The 20952-nt window shown below is 39.9% G+C and overlaps 1 protein-coding gene across 2 annotated transcripts in view; it reads left to right on the top strand.

Annotated features, from left to right (window-relative positions):
* fam49al (family with sequence similarity 49 member A, like) overlaps positions 1-20952 on the top strand; it is an 83256-nt gene that overhangs the window by 42147 nt on the left and 20157 nt on the right. Inside the window, exons 3-5 of one of the 2 annotated variants that reach the window (XM_041808264.1) lie at positions 2210-2289; positions 15154-15275; positions 19318-19423. In XM_041808264.1, the coding sequence (XP_041664198.1) occupies positions 2220-2289; positions 15154-15275; positions 19318-19423 (298 nt within the window). In that variant the 5' untranslated portion in view covers positions 2210-2219. Of the gene's footprint in view, positions 1-2209; positions 2290-6155; positions 6236-15153; positions 15276-19317; positions 19424-20952 lie in introns of both variants that reach the window. The other variant, XM_041808263.1, reaches the window with a different exon arrangement.

Below are 20952 nucleotides of genomic sequence, written 5' to 3'. Positions count from 1 at the left end.
GTGAAATATTCCTTTGACCTGAAATGTGTTTTTGAATACCAGTTTCTACACATAATGCAAACATTCAAGTGTCAATATTTCCTAGAATAAAAAAAACAGTTCCTACTTTCCTTTTTTGTATATTTTTGTTTTCAATTTAAATCCATAAAATTATCACTCCCTTCATCACTATTAATATCAAATTTGCAAAAGAGGACTAAATAATTACAATAAGACATTTTTGTTAGATTGATTTGAATCTTGGAGGGATTTTTGCTTGGAATTTTTTAGATATTTTTGTGGAAATTTGAGAAATTTATTTTGGCATTTTTAGGAATTTGATTTGAATTTTGGGGGGGGGGGGAATTTGCTCTGAAAATTTAAAGTTTTTTCTTGAAAATTTGATACATTTATTTGTAAATTTTTGGGAATTTGATTTTATTTTCATTTGGAAATTTGTTTAGAAAATTTTAGGTATTTTATGGAAATTTCTAACATTTATTTTAAATTTTGGGGAATTTGATTCAAATTTCTAGGAGAATTAGCTTTGAAACTTTAAGGTAATTTCATGAAAATTTGAGAAATAATTTTTAAATTTTTAAGAAGTTGATTTGATTTTTTGGGGGGGGTGGGGTGCTTTGATTTTTTTTAGTATTTTTATGAAAATTTTAGGAATTTATTTCTTCTACTTCTTTTGGGAATTTGATTTGATTTTTTGGTGGTGCGGCAGGTTTTTAATTTTTAGTTATCTTCTTAGAATTTTTGAACATTTATTTGTAGATTTTGGGAGACTGGATATAAATTTCTGGTGGAAATAGCTTTGAAACTTTTAGGTAATTTCATAAAAATTTAAGAAATTTATTTGTAAATTTTTAAGACGTTTTGAGAACATTTATTTGTAGATTTTGGGAGACTGGATATAAATATGTGGGGGAAATAGTTTTGTGTGTTATAATATAGAATGGTTTATTAGATGAGGAACCTGAAGAGTAATCACATGTTAAATTGCAATCACAATGTTGGGTGAAAAAAAATCACAATTAGATTATTTTCCCAAATCGTTCGGCCCTAAATGGTAGCAAAGCATAGTCTGGTGTCAGGCTCCGACTTAATCACTCCTCACCAATTTATCTTACATGCAGAATTAAGGAGTGGTGGTATAACATCTTTAACCCCCCAGTTGGAGCCAACAGGTGGAAGAGGGTTGAAGCGAGAGCACACATCATCATCATGTGAATCATGTGATTTGATTAGATGCTTGTCAGGTGTGGATCATAGTGCTCGAGATTACTGCCTGAACTAACTCTAAAGTTCATCACTTGTGTCCCTTGGGCAACTGAAAACCACTTAGTAAGCACACAAATGAATATTTAAATAGCTTGTTCAAAAATCGCTCATAGAACATCTTACATTCCTGACAGGCCAACTCTCATGTCTTAAAATGAAATATTAGTCCTGTTTTTGTGTCTGTAGTTTTTCAAACACATTTTCCAAATCACTGCATGGCTAAAAGCGAACAAAATTACACTCTCCCCTTGGCTAAAGATAGTCTTCATCAGGTTTTGGTCCAGCTGCTGCATACAGGAGGCCTCATCAGTATAGCCTATACACATGGCTGTACATGCATGGGTCATATATGTAAGTGGAAATGAGGGCTTAGATGAAAAACACCTGACATATGTTGTTTTGTCTGCTGCTGTAAATGAACATACAGAAGTGCCTGTTTTGACCTGCAGTATAATCTCATAAAGCTTGCATCATTTGTCTCATAAAGCGCTGGCATCTGGCCTTTGGGTATGAAGTCTAAAGAGCTTGTCATAAAGCATCCATGGACCGCTGTACATGAAGGGCATTAGGAGAAAGTAGCCTGTGCATTGCAGGCTTTTATTAGGTTACTATAGTAATGTAAATGGATTATAACCACTGCTCAGCTGTAGTGACTCACTTCTGGAGTTAGGCCTCTCTTTAATTGAATACAGCGGACGCTGTGCATGGGATGCAAACTGTGATCAGTGTCATTTATGAGGGGAACGTCTGACTTTGCTTTGGGCATATTGCTTAGACAGAAGGATGGAGGAGGAGAGGAAGAAGAGGGTTAATTAAAAGAGTGCAGATGGGTAAAAAAAATAAAATAAATAGCCCACAACCTGCTGTGTTCTCCATGTGCATGCAGAGTTTTTTCATGCAGGTTGTGCGTACTGTATGTATTTTGTCGTTTCCTCCCGCCCAGGTCGCCAGCCATGGGGAACCTCATTAAGGTCCTTGGCAAGGATTTAGAGAACTGTCCACATTTTTTCCTGGACTTTGAAAGTAAGTGAGCACCGGGGTGTGTGCACGTGTCCGTGTGCTTGAGATGTGAGTGCACATGTGTGCAGCTGAGGTGTTCGGTGGGAGGTCACTGGGTGGGGTCCGGGGAGGTATTTTTGGATGTGAGCTGCTGCGTTGTTGGTGGTGTGATGGCGTGTTGTTGTGGGTGTGGTTTGTCATTTTCAGAAGCTCTCTAGTCCCACTCTCAGGGCGCTGCGATGCTGAAAGCCGTTTGGTCAAATTATAGTGGTGTGTAGGTGTGAATAAACAGAGTGTAGGAGAGACAGCGAGGCAAACATGCTGTAGTACAAATCACAAGCACTTTCAGTTTCAGGGCATTTCATCTCTTATACAAGCAGATATCAGTCTGAACGATTTACAATTATTATCTGACATTTCCAACCATCTCTATCTTTGATTCAGCACTAAATGCAAATGTTAACTTTTAGGGGAAATGCATTCTAATGTATGCATGTGCAAATTTAATCTTGAATCAACAGGATTAAAAACGTGCACCTTTTTTCAAATCCATTCACCTTTTCTCTCGTCTGCAGCTCTGGTTTGAGCTGCTCTGGTGCTCAGTGGTGCAGCGGTTCCTGCAGAAGTGCAGGCATCTTGAAAATCCTACGGCATCATTCTTAAATCTTAATTCTTATAAAAACATTTATTTTGTGTTAAATGTTCTAATGATGAAATTTAAATTTGGACATCTTCTCTTTCTGGAATGCATTTGGAAAGGATTCAGACCCCCGTGACTATCTCATGTTGCAGACTGATGCTTCAGTCAAAAACAATCATTTCTGTTATCGCTGATCTGCACCCAGTATCCCTTAATGACAAAGTAAAGCAGAATTTTAGAAAGTGTTGCAAATTTGTCGTAAATAAAGAACTGAAACATCACACTGATGGAAGTTTTCAGACCCTTTGCAACAGCACTCTAAGCACAGGTTCCTCCGTGTCTCTGGATCTTTGCTGAGATGTTCCATCGCCTTGATTGGAGTCCAGCTGTGCTAAATTAAACTGATTGGACAGGATTTGGAAACGACCCTTGGAATTGTGCAAGCAAGCAACAAGAGGCCGGGGCAATTATAGCAGAAGACGTTAGCGTGGATGCTGCTAAAGTTTTATCAGACCTTGGTGACATTTCTTAAAAGAAGAACAGCAGTGAGTTGTTTTACTTTCAGAAACGACTAAAGTCCTGTACTGACATGTCTACAGTTGCCATGTTTCGCGTTGAGCAGTTCTCTGTGGCATTAACTCCTCTGTAGCGGCTACGTCACGTGTTTTGTTGCTCTGATTGGCCTGTAAAGATGTGACAGACAGAATGTTCATCCAATCACCCAGTTTTTATAAGCCTCTGCCCTTTCCTAAATGCCGTCTATGGGAGGTTTTCCAGATGGATGTGTGAAAAACATCCATCTAGCGTGTCAGATTACCCAAAACTCCCTTCAATGGAAACACATTTAAAGTGCAATTGTACTAAGTCGAAATTTTATTTTGTGAAAAACTGTAACAGAAAAAAAAAAAACATGAGGTCAAAGGACCTGCAGTGCTGCAGAGATCAGGGACAAGATTGTAGCAAGGCAAAGTTCTGCAGCACTGAAGGTTCCCAAGAGCAGCGTGGCCTGCATAAAATGGAAATGGAAGAAGTTTGGCAAAACTAGGAGCTGGCTAGCTGAGCACCCGGCCAAACAGAATGACTAGGGCAGAAGGGCCTGAGTAAGAGGTGACCAAGAACCTGATGGTCACTGTGACTGAGCTCCAGAGATCCTGTGTGGAGATGGGACAAAGTTCAATCATTGCAGCTCTGCACCATTATGAGCTGATTTCAGAGTGGATGGGTGTAAATCCAAGAAAGCCTGCTTGGATTTTGCAGGAGACTCCAAATGAAAGGCAAAGCTGTGTGCCTTTCCAAAGCATGTCCAATCAGTTTAATTGACCACAGGTGAACTCCAATACAGGTGCAGAAACAGCTGAGCAATGATCCAGAGACATGTCAGGAACCTGAGCTACATTTACAGTGTTGTTGCAAAGGCTCTGAATACTTAAGTAAATGTGAGATTTCATTAATAAGCTTTAATTACTTTTTAAAATTTTGTCATTGTGGGGAAATGAATGCAGATTGTTGAGAATCTTTTTTTCTACTGTAGCATCAGGAAAACTGAAAATGCCGAGGCAGTGGTGAAGAGCTTTGAAATATAACAAGTTATGCATCATTATTCACCTGCTAAAGACAGTCATTATCCCTAATTCAGCTGGTTTTGCCATTTGCTCTGCAAGCTAAAGTTAGTTATGACTACCTAAAATGCCACCCAGTTCAACTTTTATAAGTTTTATAAGTGTATCAGAGCCAAGTGAATCCTAAAGGCAATCAGAGAAGGAGCAGGTCATCTGAAGAAACAGGTAGAAAAACATTTTTTACATGATACTTTTAGGTTAGGATCTTCCTATAAATAAGAACAGAAAGCACCAGCTGTAAAGGCTGAAAATGCAGGAGGTTAATTTTGGTGGAAAAAATAAATATGGCAGGTGGTCTTAATGTGATTGAAATGGATAAAAGATCTAGATCAACGTTACTCAACCCTGCTCACCCAAAGAGCCAAATTGTTGAAAAATATCTTTGCAAGAGCGACAATCTAAGTGCTGAAAAGTGGATAAAGTGGCAATTATAATAAGCTAAAGTGACAAAATGGTCAAAAAGCAGCAAAAGAGTGGGAGAATGGGAGAAAAAGTGGCAAAAATGGATAACAAAAAATGAGTTACAGGTGGAAAAAATGTTCAAAAAAGGGGAAAAATTGAAAATAGTCAAATGCAGGATAAAAGAGGCAAAAACTGGAAAATAAAAGGGCCAATAGTAGGATGATGGTGGCAAAAATAGGCACAAAAGGCAAAAAACCAAACAAAAAAAGATTACCTGGCAAAAAAAAAAAAAAAAGAAAAAGAAAAAAGGGGGGAAAAGTCCAAATAAGGGCAATGGAAATATCGACTTTTAAAGCAGGTGCACAAGAGAGGGAAACAAACTCATTAATGTGGCTTGCAATGGATTATTTCTGAGGTCAAAGTTGACCTTTTTTAAGGTTTTTTAGGCGTAAAATATTTCAAATGAAGACATAAAAGAGCCACAAATCATCAGAAAAGAGCCACACGTTGAGTATCACTGATCTAGATAATTTACTTCAAGTCTGGAATGAGCCTGGGATTGCTCCAGTAAGAGAAAGCTACAAAAATAGCAATTAGCATGGGAGGAATTTTGCATTATTTTACTGAAGTGTCCCTTAACCCACATGTTGTTTTTACAAAATGCAGAAAAAGTCTTCATTCTTCCTGTTCTTCTAAGGAGGATCCCCTTGACCCGACTCTAACTGAGCCCAGTCAAGCTGGTGTACTCTCAGTTTAAGTCACACTTTTTGTTTTTTAACAAAGGATAATCATCCAAATGCAGTTACATCCTAAAATAGGCCTCCTGTGTTTGCACTAGACTCCAAACTTCTGATTGGCTCACCTATTATTCTTACCTACTCAACCAAGTCCTGGTCAATCATTCCCTCTACATCCAAGAAAAACATGCATAAATGTTTCTGTTAATAATTTTAAGGTACAGTTTTGTAGGAAAGCTTTAATTTTAGTGCCTTCATCAGAACGTAAATGAGTGGGATTAGAGAAGCTCTGTGTCCATGTTGCCATGCTTCACCCAGGACATTCTTCCACCATGCCATCCCAACAACCCCCTCTCATCCAGGCCCCCCATCCCCACACCTTCGCCTCACACACATAGCGCTCACACACACACACACACACAGGTTACACGTGCACAACCCCGACATCCATCCCCTCATCACCCACAGACTTCTCCCCTCTTTCTGTTCCAGGGGGCTCATGGGAAACCTCCTGAAAGTGCTGGCTTGCGCCGAACTTGAGCATGGCCCAATAGTTTTCCTTGACTTTGAACGTGAGACCATCCGCTTCTTATTTTTTTGAGTTATCTCTTTCTCTTTGTTGCCTTTGCTTTTGTTTTCCTCATTCCATCATTCTTAGCTGACCATTGTGTCATCTTTGCGTCCTTATTTAGCCAGTTTTCCCTCCTCCGCTCCTCTCCTCCTCTTTATCTTTTGGTTTCTGCTCCGGGGACTGGCATTTGAAAGTCATTCTTCCTTCTAAGGGGTCTTATTCACACGCGCCACGTCTTATTAGAGGCAGACAGATGCACAATGGCATGGTGACGGGGTAACAGAACGACAACAATAATGCTTTGATCTGGGCTTCCAAGCTGCAAAAAGTGCTGCGAAGTAAAGCGAAAATGCCAGTCCTGTGTGGGCGTCTGTTGCTCAGGGATGATGATGGCTAACAAAATGTCTATTATCATCTCTCCACTTCTTCATCTCCTCATCCCTATTGTATGTCTGACCTATCTGGGCTTGTGTGTATGCGTGTGTGTCGCTTTTAAATAACGTGTGTGAAAATAAAGTGAATGATTATGAAAGACGCTCCTTTTCTCCCTGTTGGTGAATTCTAAACGTTGCAGAGGGAAAATGCCCATCTTAACAAATCATTTCACTGTTAGTGTTAAACTCTTCTGAGGTCTCTAATACGAGCTTAAAACTTTGACCAGAATCATCAAAAACACTAGAGCCATGTCAGCAACCCTGATAGGCTGCACACGTTTGGCTAAATGCTTAGCATGTGCTCTGACAATGCTAGCATGCTAATGTCATTTGCTAGGAGATAAACCTGGATGTTAGCATGTGTGAGCATCCTCATGTAGCCGTTTTACTGCCGTGTCCAAAACCGTGTCCTACATTCTTCTACCAAAACTCCAACACATACTAAATATTTTCAAGACCTTCGTCACTCAGTCTGTTCCTCTCTGCCGGGGTGGCTCAAGCAGAGGTTCTCAACCTTTTCAGCCCGCGACCCCCAAAATAAAGGTGCCAGAGACCCGGGACCCCCACTGTACCTGGAGGTGGTTGAACACAGACATGCACATTCAAGAGTAGTGCAGACAAGGTCATTCTTAAGGGGGGATAAAGGGGGACCCAGCCAAACTGGGGGCACATGGAGGTCAGCAAAACCATGGTCCTGTGAAAACCATACTTTATATTTGACCTGAATAAGAACCACTCTTATCAAAGAAAGATAAATCTTAATTTATTCGTTTGTGTAGTGACTAGCCTTCTTTAAATGAAAATAACTTTTATCAAAAAACTATTAATATAGGTTACAAATTGCTAAATTTGGTTAATAATGGCAAAAAATGATGGGAAAGGTGCTGAAATTGGAGTTTAAATGTAGCAGAAATGGGTAAGAAGTGCCATAAATGAGCTAAAAGTGGCAAAAAATAACCAAAAATGGGTTAAAGTGGTAAAAGGGGATTTAAAAAGTGGCTGAAATGGCATTAAAGTAGCAAAATTAGGTGGAAATTTGGTGAAATGGGATGAAAATTTGATATAAATTGGCAAAAAATGGTTAGCTGTGGCAGAAACAGGCAGAAATGGGCTAAACTGGCAAAAATGGGTGTATTAAATTGTGAAATGTGGTGTAAAAAGTTGTAAAGGGGGTTGATAGTGGCAATAAGGGGTCAACAGAGCCAACAATAGGCAGAGTGGCAAGATTTGATTTAGAAGTGGCAAAAAAGGGCAGAAAAAAGTGGTGGAAAGGTTTTAAAACTGACAAAAAAGGGTTTTAAGCAGCAGAAACGAGCTAAAGTTGGCAACATTGGTGGGAAAAAAGTGATGACTACAGGTTGAAATCTGGCAAAATTGGTGTTAAGTATTAAAATAGTTCTAGCTTCTTTAAGGCATCTGGAGACCCCCTCTCAGTGTCTCGCAACCCCAAATGGGGTCATGAAAGGAGAAAAACAGCAAACAAGAAACAATTATGGATTGGATAATTGAGAACAGTTATGGATTTATCAGGAGGACAAAATGGACTGGCTCTCCTTCAGACAGAACTTAAGGTATGCATGTGATAATGCAAACAAAATAAAATAAAACAAATGTGCACATTAGGAGGGAGACAAAGTAGGGATTCTTGTAGATAATGATGAAAAGATAAGGAGCAAAAGCTGCAAAGATTGTGGAAAAGGTGATGAAATTAGATTTCTAAAGAATATATTTGGGTTAAAGGGGCAAAAACAGGCACAAAACATGATAAAAAGGGATTAAAAGTGGCTGAAATGGCTTTTAAGTGCAAAAAATTGGTGGTTATTGGGTGGAATGGGATGAAAATTTGATATAAACGGGCAAAAAAGGGTCAATTGTGGTTAAAATGGCTAAAAGGGTTGTAAATAGTGATTGATAGAGGTAATAATGGGTCAACTGAGGCAAAAATAGGCAGAAAATGGCAAGAATTAGTTTAGAAGTGGCAAAAACAGGCAAAGAAAGTGATGGAAAGGGTAAAAATGGACAAAAATGGGTTTTAATTGGCAAAAATGTTCTAAAATTGGTGTTAAAGTGATGAAAAAGGGTTGGTATTTGGTGAAATTGGTGTAAAGTTGCAACAGTGTAATTCAAAAAATATTCGTTGTTTTTTTTTAAGGTATCTGGAGACCCTCTCTCAGTGTCTCGTGATCCCCAAGGGGTTCCGAACCCAAGGTTGAGAACCACTGGGATAAAGAGCCACACTCACAGGATAATAATGCCTAATCAATTGCCTATACCTGTCAAACAAACTCCCACAGTCACCTGTGTAGTGCACATCGTGGACATGGAAAGTTAAGAAAGCTTGAGACAACATTTCAACCCTTATGCTAGCAAACTGCAGTACTATGGTTTAAAGTGTGACCCTGTTTGCTGGGGACTCTCAACACATGGTGAGCATATTTTGACATTTTAATGAAACACTAAACAAATGTGTGTTCACTTGGACAGCGGCAGAGGCATCAAGGCGTCTGTATGCTTTAAAGGAATATCTCAAAGCTGGGTTATATAAGGTACGTGACAGTGGCATTAGCCTCCAGTGATTTCAGTGAGACTTGCCCCTCCACTGCAGTAAGCTAGCCCATACAGCACAGCAGATGGATACAGCAGCCCTAAGTAATTTAGTGAGTTTTTAGGTTAAATGGGCCAACAAAACAATGCTGACTCACTTATATGCTCTACTGAAAGTTTTTGAAGTGTTGCATTTACATCAAGCGGCAACCTTCAGTCCTGAAAATAAAGCCAGTGTGGAAGTGCAAAAATTTCAATACCACGCACTTCTGTTGTAGAGTGACTGACACTCTCTGACCCGCCCCCCAACAACCTGTGACCTTATACACAGTTTCGGAGACAGTGGTGATGCCAGCATACAATAAGCGCTCAGGATCTTGTAGTCTGGACAGTCTGACGTCCAAGACGGGACAAGATTTTAGCCCCGTAGTCTGACATGGTGATGTGTAGTCTGAGCTAACTCCCACTTCTGACAACAGTAGCTCTCATGGACATGGGCTAAGAGTTTCCACACTTACACCAGCAGGAAACTAAAGGTTTCTCCTGCTAACCACTCTCCAGTTAAGTTTCTCCCCTCTCTCTTTCGTTTCGCTGAGCCTACATCTACAGAAGTTGTTCCTCCATGTTCCTAAAGTTTCCCCTCATATGCACAATAAACGCCATGTTATAGTCCCTCCAGTCAAAACCGCTTGGTTTAGTTTGGTTTTAGCTTAGCTACTTTTTTCATTTGATGAAACCTGCAGACCCAGACAGCTGTTCAGACATAAGAGCACAGAGCTGGGGGCTGAAGCTCACATTGTAATATAGTACCAAACACAGAGGCTTCCTGAACGAATAATGAAACACTTTAAAAAATTTAACACTGCGTACAATTGAGCTGGCATAGTGTTTTGGCCCATTCTTATCTGGAACTTTCTAAATTACATGGAGAAGCTGTACCCATCTGTTACACTGTATCGCCTGGCTTTCCCAGCTGCAGGAGCAACACTCACTGAAATCACTGATGCCACCATGTGCTTTATTTAACCCGACTTCAGAAATACCAAAATAACCGTCTAAGATCACTGCCTGTGTGCAGAGAAGCACCTCGCCACAACGTTTAATGCGTTTCAGCATGGGGCTCTTATGTTTAGGCCTCTGTGTGGCTGAAAGGTCTTATACTTTCACATCAAAAATCCTCTAAACTCTAGTTTACTTTAGAGAATTTCTCACACACAGAATTAAATACTATGAATTTGGATCGTGCCACATACTTAGTGTGAAAGTTTTGGACACAGTCCGGGCTACCCTTCGACTGCGTATGAGTCGAGTCAGAATCTGGTGCAGGCAAGAAAAATGTCTCCGCTGATCCAAATGATGGTGAAATAAATCAACACTTTGCTGGAGAAGTACAGTTAAATTCAGAAGAGTAAGAAGCACGAACAGTGCACTGATGTTGGCCATCTTTGTTTTGTTTTGGGCTTCCCATCCACACATGTGTTATAAGCCTACTCGCGCATGGATATTCACTGCAGCCGCAGTGAGCATGTCCGTTTTCAGAAAGTGCCAGTTTCCCTGGTTAAGGCTCATTTATACTCCCTTTACGTACGAAAATGTATACGTCCTTTCCAAACGATTTGACTGTCATTGCTCACATACTTCCATGCGTGCTTTACGTTGGCATGTATGTTAACCAATATGACAACAACAAACTCAAAAACAAACATGGCGACTGTGGAGGAGGGATTGATAATGTACCTCTTGCATAAAAGACAAAGAAGGAGGCAGCGTTTCTAACCAACCTGTACTACTCTTCCTCTAAAAGTTCTGCCATTGTTATTTCTTCTTCATGTCTCACTAGAGCTACATATCAGGCAGTGACAGCAACACTGCCCCCATGGTTTCCGGTGGTACTGCTCCTTTTGGCCCGTATCTGTAAGCTTTATGGAAACGTGCAGAAATACGGACAAAATGAACACGGAGCACAGACAGAAGGCTCCGTCTGTATCCGTATCCGTATTTAACGTTGAGCATAAATGGGCCTTAACACGCAGACAGAGACGGGGGCGTTTTGAAAAACTTCCACTCTGGAGCCTGATTCCAAAAAGCTTCGTTTTCAGGCATCAAAACGCTGTTGCCATGTGAACGGACAGCCAAGATGCTACAAAACTTTTGCATTTTCACTCGAAAACTTTGCTGTGAAAACGGGGTCTGAGAATAATAACCAATGAGGATGTTTTACACTCTATGCTCTATCCAGAATCAGTTATCTCTGTCAGTAGTTAATGCATATAAAAGCATTTAAACATAACAGTGAAAGAAGTGTTAAGATGGAGATATTTTGCAGTGTGTCCCGACATGATCTTACCCTCCTCACCCTCTTTACTCCCTTTAACAGCTGCTCCTCCTCCCTCTGTAGTCGTCGTGTGTTACAGGTGCAGGGTGGGAGAGCTCACTGCTGGCGAGAGGCATCAGCTGTCAATCAGGCTCAATTTACCTTTCATTTATTATGCCTGTGATTCACTTTACTTCTAAAGCAAAGCAGAATGAGTCAGACTGAGGCATTACATCTTTAGACACGTGCCCCCTCCCCCTCCACCTCTCTGCCATCTGTGAGCTCTTCTTCTCAACCCAGAGACACAGTCACCTCTGTCACACAGCTCAAGGTTTGGTTTCAACTCTAGGCCGAGCGCTCAGAGAATTATGGCTCCATGCTGATCATCCTACCATGAAAGAGGCTTCTGAGGAATCTTATTGAGAATTTAAAAAGGGGGTGTGAAGCTTTCATCTAAAAAAATCCTGAGAGATATCAGAAAATTGCAGTGATTCTTTTATTCTTATACTCGCTTTTGCTTCACTGAAACAACACAGACAACTGTAAGGACATTTTGAGAAACCCCTAATGTCTTTATTTGGAATTTTTAACGTCTTTGTCCCTTTGCAAGTAAAGGTAGGAAGGAGGTAGTTTAGCTAAGCATCGGTGGAAAAGAGGAAAAACCACCAGCATCTGGAGTTCACATACATAAAATATGTTCAGTACCTACAAACTTAGAATTAATATACAGTTCCTACAAGAAGTATTCGCTCCCTTGGATGTTTTACTGTTTTATCATTTTATATAAATCAATCATGGTCAATGTAATGTGTTTTTTTTTTTTGTTTTACAAAAAAGTTCACAAAAACCTCTGTAATGTCAAAGTGAAAGCAGATTTCTACAAAGTAATGTCAATTGACAATAATATGCTGGGTAGAATAATCACCTGGATCACCTGCGTGCAGTGAATGTGTCCCAAGTGATTGTTTTCTGGACAATCCAGTCACTGGTTAATCAGTGTCCATGGCTACCATTACACCCTGATGACAAAAGAACACTCAAAGCAATTCAGAGGAAAAGTTAGTGAAAAGTCTAAGTCAGGAGATCCAAGGCTCTGAACATCCCCCAGAGTTCAGTTGAATCCATCATGAAGAGATGAAGGAATCTGGCACATGTGTAAATCTGCCTAGATCAGACCGTCCTCACAAACTGAGTGGGCGTGCAAGAAGGAGACTAGTGAGAGAGGCCACCAAGACACCTATGACTACTCTGAAGGAGCTCCAAGCTTCAGCAGCTGAGATGGAGAGACTCTGCAGACAACAGCTGTTGGCTGGGTTCTTCACCAGTCAGAGCTTTATGGGAGAGTGGCAAAGAGAAAGACACTGTTGAAGAAAACTCAGATTCAGTCTGGACTAGAGTTCACCAGAAGGACTGTGGGAGACTCCATGGTCAAGTGGTCTGATGAGACCAAAATGATGCTCGTTAGCCTTCAGATTAAACAGCAAACACACCATCCCATTGAGAAACATGGTGGTGGCAGCATCATGCTGTGGGGATGCTTCTCAGCAGCCGGCCCTGGAAAGGTAGAGGGCCAAACGAATCCAGCAAAATAGAGGAAAATCCTTGAAGATCTTATTCAATCTGAAGGAGAACTAGGACTTGAGGGATTTATTTTCCAGTAAGACATCGAGCCGAAGCACTGAGAGAACGATGACAACAAAAAAGAAAACATGTCGGATGTGTTGGAGTGGCAGAGTCAAAGCTCAGACCTCAGAATGGAGTAAAATTTTAGTGTCCAGATATCTGAGCCTGATTGAGAGCTATCCGCACAGACTTAGAACAGTGATGGCAGCCAAAGGTGACTTTACTAAATACTGACCTGAAGGGGGTGAATATTTATGCTGTCACTTATTTTAATTTACATATTCTTATTCAACTGACATTACTTTGTAGAAATCTGCTTTACTTTGACATTAAACAGCAAGAAGGTTCCTGATTCACTTCCAGGTCAGGACCTTTCTGTGCAGAGTTTGCATGTTCTCCCCGTGCATGCATGGGTTCTCTCTGAGTACTCCAGCTTCCTTCCACCACCAAAGACATGCTCGTTAGGTTAACTGGTGACTCTAATTAATTGGTCAGCCCTAACAGGGTAAGCAGTATAGAAAATGGATGGATGGATATGCAAGCTTAAGCCCATGTACCATTCATAAATTCAGTAAAAGGGTAAAACATCCAAGGTGAATACTTTTATTGGCTCCATATGAAATAAATGAACATGAATCAGTGAATATTTATAAAATATATCAGCTTGGATCCTGACCTGATAGGGTAAACGTCTAACACTTAACACCCAATAAGACACTGAGGCACTGTGGTTTAAGATAACAGAAATCTTTAAAAGAAGTAAATTATTCCTTTATTGTAATGTGCATATGCCATGCTCATCTCACTGCTTACTAGAAAAGAGAAAATGTGGTTTACTAGAGACATGAGGATCACATCAGTGAGGCTTCATCTTTAAAATAGCCGTTCTTGCTGCCTGCATAATAGCAGCCCATGTGCACCTGGGACAGCACATATTCCATGATTACTATTTCTCTGCAGGGAGGCGATGCCTCAGGGTGCAGAAATAATCATCGGTGCTGCCTCACGTCGAGAGCTTTCTGGGCACACTCTCTACCTGAGTCACTAAAAGAGAAAACTAAACACAATAGGACTCGAGAGAGCACGTCGTAAATTGTGTCCCTCAAACATTTAATCTCTTCTGTATGTGTGCAGCACGCCACATGGGCAAACAAAGCAGAACTGTGACTGGGAGGTGCCCTGCGGCAAAAACAGAGTTTACAGTACGTGTAAAACACAGGCGGAGTAGGAGTGAGCATGCCCAGAGGTTCTTCTCTCTGCTGCTTGTTTGTTTAAACATTTCTCACAATTAAACCTCAGGGGCCAGAAAGAAGAAGACTATTCATTCAGATGAGGAGGGGGAATAAAGTAAGTGTGAAAGAGATGGATAGGACTATTACATCACTGTGATGGGACAATTACACCTCTCCAGGACAGTATAAATCTCCACTGATTGAACCATGCTTCACATGATTACAGCTCAGGAGCTGGAAATGTCCAAATGATGCAATCCAGGCACTTTTATGGCAGCGGAAGACCATCAAAATGTCCAAGCGTCAGTAGAAACGTCCTCGTCTAGTTATTCAGTGAAGTGAAACTGACTCGTCATCTTCCGGTCCTGACTGGGTGACCACATCAGCCTCCCTTTGTGACAGAGCGTGACTAGATCTCTTTTTTTAACACTATTAGAGCGATTTAGTCATTAATTTACTGGCCAGCTTTGACCTTGGAAGAGTCCAGCTGCCAGCTCTACTCTAACATTTAGGTTTTTATAGCATTTTAGCTAATCATTATTTATCTTTGGGTTTATCTGGCCTGCTAGGATGCCATCTTTTCCAGCTTTTCATTCATCACTAACCTCCTCCTCTCCTCAAATCTCCCCCTTTTCCTGCTATTTTCTCCTTCCCTCTTCCTCCCCCTGGTATTTTCATCTCTGCCCGTGCCTTACATCACACTTTCACTTCCCTCTCTCTCTTCCTTTTTCCCTCCTCTCCTCGTCTTCGCTTCCCTTCCCTCTCCTCCCAGATGCCCAGCCCACGGAGGCAGAGACGGCCGTGTGGAACCAGGTCAGCGCTGTGCTGGAGGAGGCTCATGGGATCCTAGCAGAGCTGCAGTCCTATAACGGCGCGGGCCAGGAGATACGAGAAGTAAGGAGGGAGCCCTGGATGTGTGTTGAACGGTCCAGCACAGGGGTGTCAAACTCAAGGCCTGGGGGCCAAATCTGGCCCGTGGTGCAGTTAAACGCGGCCCACCAGATCATATGATATTTTTATTAGAACTGTCCCACCAGTATGAGGTCTGCAGATTTCCTCCAGTATAAAAATGTGATCTTAACCGTGATGATTTATAACATCCTTGTTGAGTCATAAAAATTAGAAAAAGTGACTAAAAATTATGGTTTTTACTTTTTATTTCATATTTTAACCGTTACATCTCATAACTTAAAATAAAATCATGACTTTGACTTTTATCTCATGTTTTGACGCTTTTCAAGTCCTAACTTTGAATTTTAAGTCATTTTTTCCCCCTTTTAGATTCATAATTTTACATTTGAAATCCTAGTTTGACCTTTTAAAATCATGACTTTGACTTTTATCTAATGTTTTGACCCTTTTAGATTCACAACTGTAAATTTTAAATCATATTTTCTCCTTTTAAAGTCATGACTTTGACTTTTATCTCATGTTTTGACACTTTTCAACTCCTAACTTTGAATTTTGTCATATTTTTACCTTAAAATCTCATGATTTTTAATTTAATCTCAGTTTTTTACCTTTTAAAGTCATTATTTGACTTTTATCACATGGTTTGACCCTTTTAGATTCATAATTTTACATTTTAAATAATATTTTCCCCTTTTAAAGTCATGATTTGACTTTTATCTCATGTTTTGACTCTTTTCAACTCCTAGCTTTGAATTTTGTCATTTTATTTCCATTAAATCTCATGATTTTTAATTTTATCTCAGTTTTTTTACCTTTAAAGGTCATTATTTGACTTTTATCTCCCGTTTTGACCATTTTCAACTCTAACTTTGAATTTTATGTCATTTTTTTTACTTCAAAATGCGTGATTTTTAATTTTATATCATAATTGGACTTTTAAAACTTGTTAATTTGAAATTTTAGCTCATAGTTTGACATTTTAAACTCATGATTTCGATGTTTATCTCATATTTCGACAGTAAAAAAAGTCATGATTTTGACTTTTATCTCAGTTTTTGTTATTTTAAATTCATGGTTTCAGTATTCTGTCTCATATTTTGCCTTCTAAATACATGATTTTGACTTTAAATGTCATGTTTTTACCTTTTAATCTCATAAGTTTCACTTTTTAATTCAGATTTTGAGTTTTTAACTTATCATGTTCACCTTTTAATCACAAAATCATCTATCATCAGTGCTAAGGTTTTTACCCCATAATTCATTGCTGGTGAAAATAATGTTGGCATTTTATAGTTAAATATCGACCCTGTTAGGCCCTCAGGTTAGACCCAAGTTCAGAATCTGGCCCCTGCTGTGACTGAGTTTGACACCCCTGCTCAAACGTGTGTTTTATTCAGCCTGATAGTGTGAAACTCTCACCTGCAGTATGCAGTAAAAATAGATGTAATTCACTGTGTTACAGGCATAAATGTGATTAGACTGCTGGTATGTTCATGACCAGCAGCCGTCGTGTGTTCAGGTGCAGCCACACATCGCTGCAGAGTTCCCTCTGCAGTGTGAACGATCGCCGCTGATTGCTCAGCTGTTAGTTTTGCTGTACCTGTTTACAAATCTGCTGAACTGTTTCCTTTCCTCGCTTCCTAACGCCTCGAGGTCTGGGAAGCATTTCATCAGAACAGACACTTTTTGAACTTAACTCTTTCGATTCATCTTATTTCACTACTTGAACCCTTAATTTCCTCTCACAATGTGCACCTAAATTGGATTTTTTACATTAATGATAGAAAATTAATCCCAGCTGCAGTCGGGCCATGAGTTAGAAAATGACACTTGGCATTAAAATGTGGATTTTATTATCATGGGAGAATTAAAGGATTAGTCTTGCAATTTTCTATCTTCTTTTAATTGTCAAAGAATCCGACTAAAAACCCTCAATCGACAAAGAAGTGATCCCTCTAACACAGTGATAACACATGGCTCTTTGGTGGTGATGTGTGGCTCTTTTATGTGTTAGTTAAAAATATTATTCCCCCAGAAAAAAGGGAAACGTTGACCCAAGTAATTATGCATTGCAAGTCACAATCAGTTTGTTTCCCACACTGATACAGCAGCCCTCAGTTATTAAATTTTATTGTCAACCTGTATTTTTATATGTATTTTTCCATTGCCCTTATTTGCATTTTTTTTGCCCTTTTTTCATTTTTTGCCAATTTCAATCCATTTTAATTGCTTTAGCCATTTTTTTGGTCCATTTCTGCAGATGTTATCCCATGTTTTCCCTTTTTTATTGTTGCCACTGTTATCGTGCATTTTCCCACTTGGTTTTTTGGCCATTAAATGCCACTTTCCCCCCATTTTTCCCCACTGGTTTTCTGATTTTTGCCAATTTTAGTCATTTTCCACTCATTTTTGCAATGTTTTTTGAAGCTTTTTGCCCTTTTTTGCCATCTGTTACTATTTTAGGTCACTTCTCGCCCATTTATTTTGACTTTTTACCTAAGTTTGTCCATTTTAAACCTACTTTGCCCTTTTTCCATTTTTGCCCCTTATTTGCAATTTTTTGCCCATTTCTTCTTTTTTTTATTTTATTTTTTGCCAATTTCAATCCATTTTTATTGCTTTAGCCATTTTTTTTGGCCCATTTCTGCACATTTTTTGCCTTTTTCATCAGTTGTTGCCACTGTATTCATGCATTTCCCAATTTTTTGCTATTTAATGCCATGTTCCTCCCATTTTTTCCACCAGTTTGCTGCTTTTTGCCCATTTTAGTCACTTTCCACTCATTTTGCCTTGTTTTTTTGAAGCTTTTTGACCATTTTTGCCACCTGTAACTATTTTTTGGTCACTTCTCACCCATTTTTTTAACCTAATTATGTCCATTTAAAACCTACTTTGCCAGTTTTCACCCATTTTTGCCACTTCTTTGCCACTTTTTTGACCATTTTCAACCATTATTACTGCTTAAATCCATTTTTCACCACTTAGATTGTAGGGGTATTTTTCAACAGTGTGGCTCTTTGGTTGAGCAGGGTTGAGTAACACTGCTCTAACAAGAGCTGCCGATGCCTGAATGCTTTTCTGTGCCACTGATTCCTCCACAATGATTTTATGGATATGTTTATGCAGACTAAAATCCATTTATATGATAATTTGATGGGTTTTTGTTAACTTTAAACTCATTACACACAGGCAGAGTTTAAGGATGATTTTGTTATAATGAGCCAAATAAGTTCAGACGACATCCTGCATGAATTCATACATTAAACCGCCGTGATTAAGAAAATCAATGTGTTTGTTTTAAAGAGTTATCTAAAACAAAATAAAGAACAATGAGTCAGTCCCTGCACTAGGATGCATCCTCCTTCATCTCAATTAGCACGCTAGAAATCCTGCCAACACTCTCACTGCTCCAAATACCCAAAAGCAAACATGTTTTAATCCAGGACTAAAAACTCTCCCACTGATGCTCTATTTACTCCTGCTCAGCAACATTTGCAGGGCCCATCTGCTTTAGGAGAATCTCAGTATTTCTATAATAATGAGACTATAGATGTAGATTCATCTGACGGAGGAGCAGATGGGCGTAGTGGGATGAGAAGTGGTAAAAAGTTCTTAAAGTATGGAGAGACAAACTAATGCATTGTTGACTTTATAATATTTGTTTAGTAATGAAGCCTTATCCTGAAAGGAACCTGGCTTCTCCTTTGTTTAAGTTGATTTTTGGTTTGTTTTTAATCTTGATGATGCCTGAATAAGACAGTGACTAATGAAAATCAGTTCAAATATCACATTTTATTTGTTCTTCGGCAGACTTTCTGTGTCATGTTGATAAAAATAAAGGAGGAAACGACCTCTGCTACAGTCTTCTGTGCTTAACTGAACTTTATAAAACATGCTGGTCAAAAATGAAGGTGAAGCTGTTAAAGTGAAACAACTTTAAAGAGGAAATGTCTGCAGAGATGGTGTTTTTTTAACAGTTTCCCAGAGTAACATCTGTGTTTCTGTCTGTGCTCTCTGCCCACAGGCCATCCAGAACCCTGGTGACCTCGCTTTACAGGAGAAGGCCTGGAACGCAGTCTGCCCCCTGGTGGCCAAACTGAAGCGCTTCTATGAGTTTTCCCTCCGACTGGGTGAGCATGAGCATGACCATTACATTTAGTTCATGCAGTGATTTCAGGAGCTGTAACTGGCTCTGGTGGCTAAATGTTAAAGTACATTGGCAGGACTGCCCACAGATGTGGCCTGGCCCCTGACAGTCCCTGAGAATGGACTGGGACTTATTGGTTATATTAATGTGTGATGGATCAGTAGCAGTGGTAGCAGTATCAGTGCATCTTTTTTTTCTTGTCACTCCAGACCCATTTTTTCCACTTTTTTAATCCACTATAACTGCCTTTTCTGCTCATTTCTGCCACTTTACATCAATTTTTGCCATCACCTGCCTATTGTTGCCTCTGTTTACCAACTTTTTCATATTTCATCACCACCTTTTTTGCTCACTTTTTAAGCAATTACTCAATTAATTCTGTTATGATAAAAAGGAATAAATGTTGAAAAAGGCTATATACAACAGTATAAATACATAAAAATATTAGTTGCTTTAAAAAGAGTGCTTATTATCCAGGAAAATAATATAAGTGTGTATAAGTGTTGTCACTCTGGTTAAATTGACTGAAGTAAAAGTACAATTAGGGCTGCACGGTGGTGCAGGGGTTTGCACTGTTGCCTCACAGTGGTGCACTGGTTCATTTCCCAGCCAGGACTTCTGTGTGGAGTTTGCACATTCTCCCTGTGCGTGTGTGGGCCCCGGCTTCCTCCCACCACTAAAAACATGCTTGTTAGGTTAATGACACCAAATTGGCCGTAGGTGTGAGCGTTCCTGGTTGTCTGTCTCTACATGTCAGCCCTGTGATTGACTGGTGACCAGTCCAGGGCCTATCGCACCTCTTGCCCAATGACAGCTGGGATAGGCTCCAGCCCCCGTGACCCCCAACTGAATAAGCAGTATAGAAAATGGATGGATGGGTGGAAGAGTGAAATGAATCAATCTAAGTAAAAGTAAAAAAATGTAACTCAGTTTACTTCAAGTACTGAGTGCTGAGGAGTTGTACTGAAAATTCACTGGAAGGAATCATCAATAAAATCTTGTCAGTTCCCATCCCTTGTGTAAATTAAACTCATAGTGTTTATTTAACACTTGAGGGGCGCACGGATGGCCTAGCGATCTGGGGCGCTATGTTCATGGGTGGCCGGGGTTCGGGTCCGGTCTGTGGCCCTTTGCCGCATGTCTCTCCCCACTCTCTCTCCCATCTCCGACTCTATCCACTGTCCTCCTTGCGTCATAGGTTGGGGCGGGGCATTTCGAGGGGGGAAACGATCCTTTCCCTTTCGCCTGCTGCATTGTCAGCCTGCTGATTTTAAATTCTGGTATATATCCTAACCACTAAAATGTCATACATGGATTCCTTACAGCCAATTGATAGAGATAGATACATTAAAAAAATCACTCTATAGGATCAGATACTTGTCCGTATCTTAAGAAAGAGTGGACGAATGATCCAACTCAATGGCCTGATGTTTCATTCTCTGACATCTTCTGCTAGCTGGTTGAATCACCTGGCGAGAGGCAAAATCACGTTTACTGATGAACTAAACCTCA

Source organism: Cheilinus undulatus, linkage group 16 (genome assembly GCF_018320785.1).
Source record: "Cheilinus undulatus linkage group 16, ASM1832078v1, whole genome shotgun sequence".
Lineage (NCBI taxonomy): Eukaryota > Metazoa > Chordata > Actinopteri > Labriformes > Labridae > Cheilinus > Cheilinus undulatus.
This window is presented reverse-complemented; position numbering and strand designations above follow the sequence as displayed.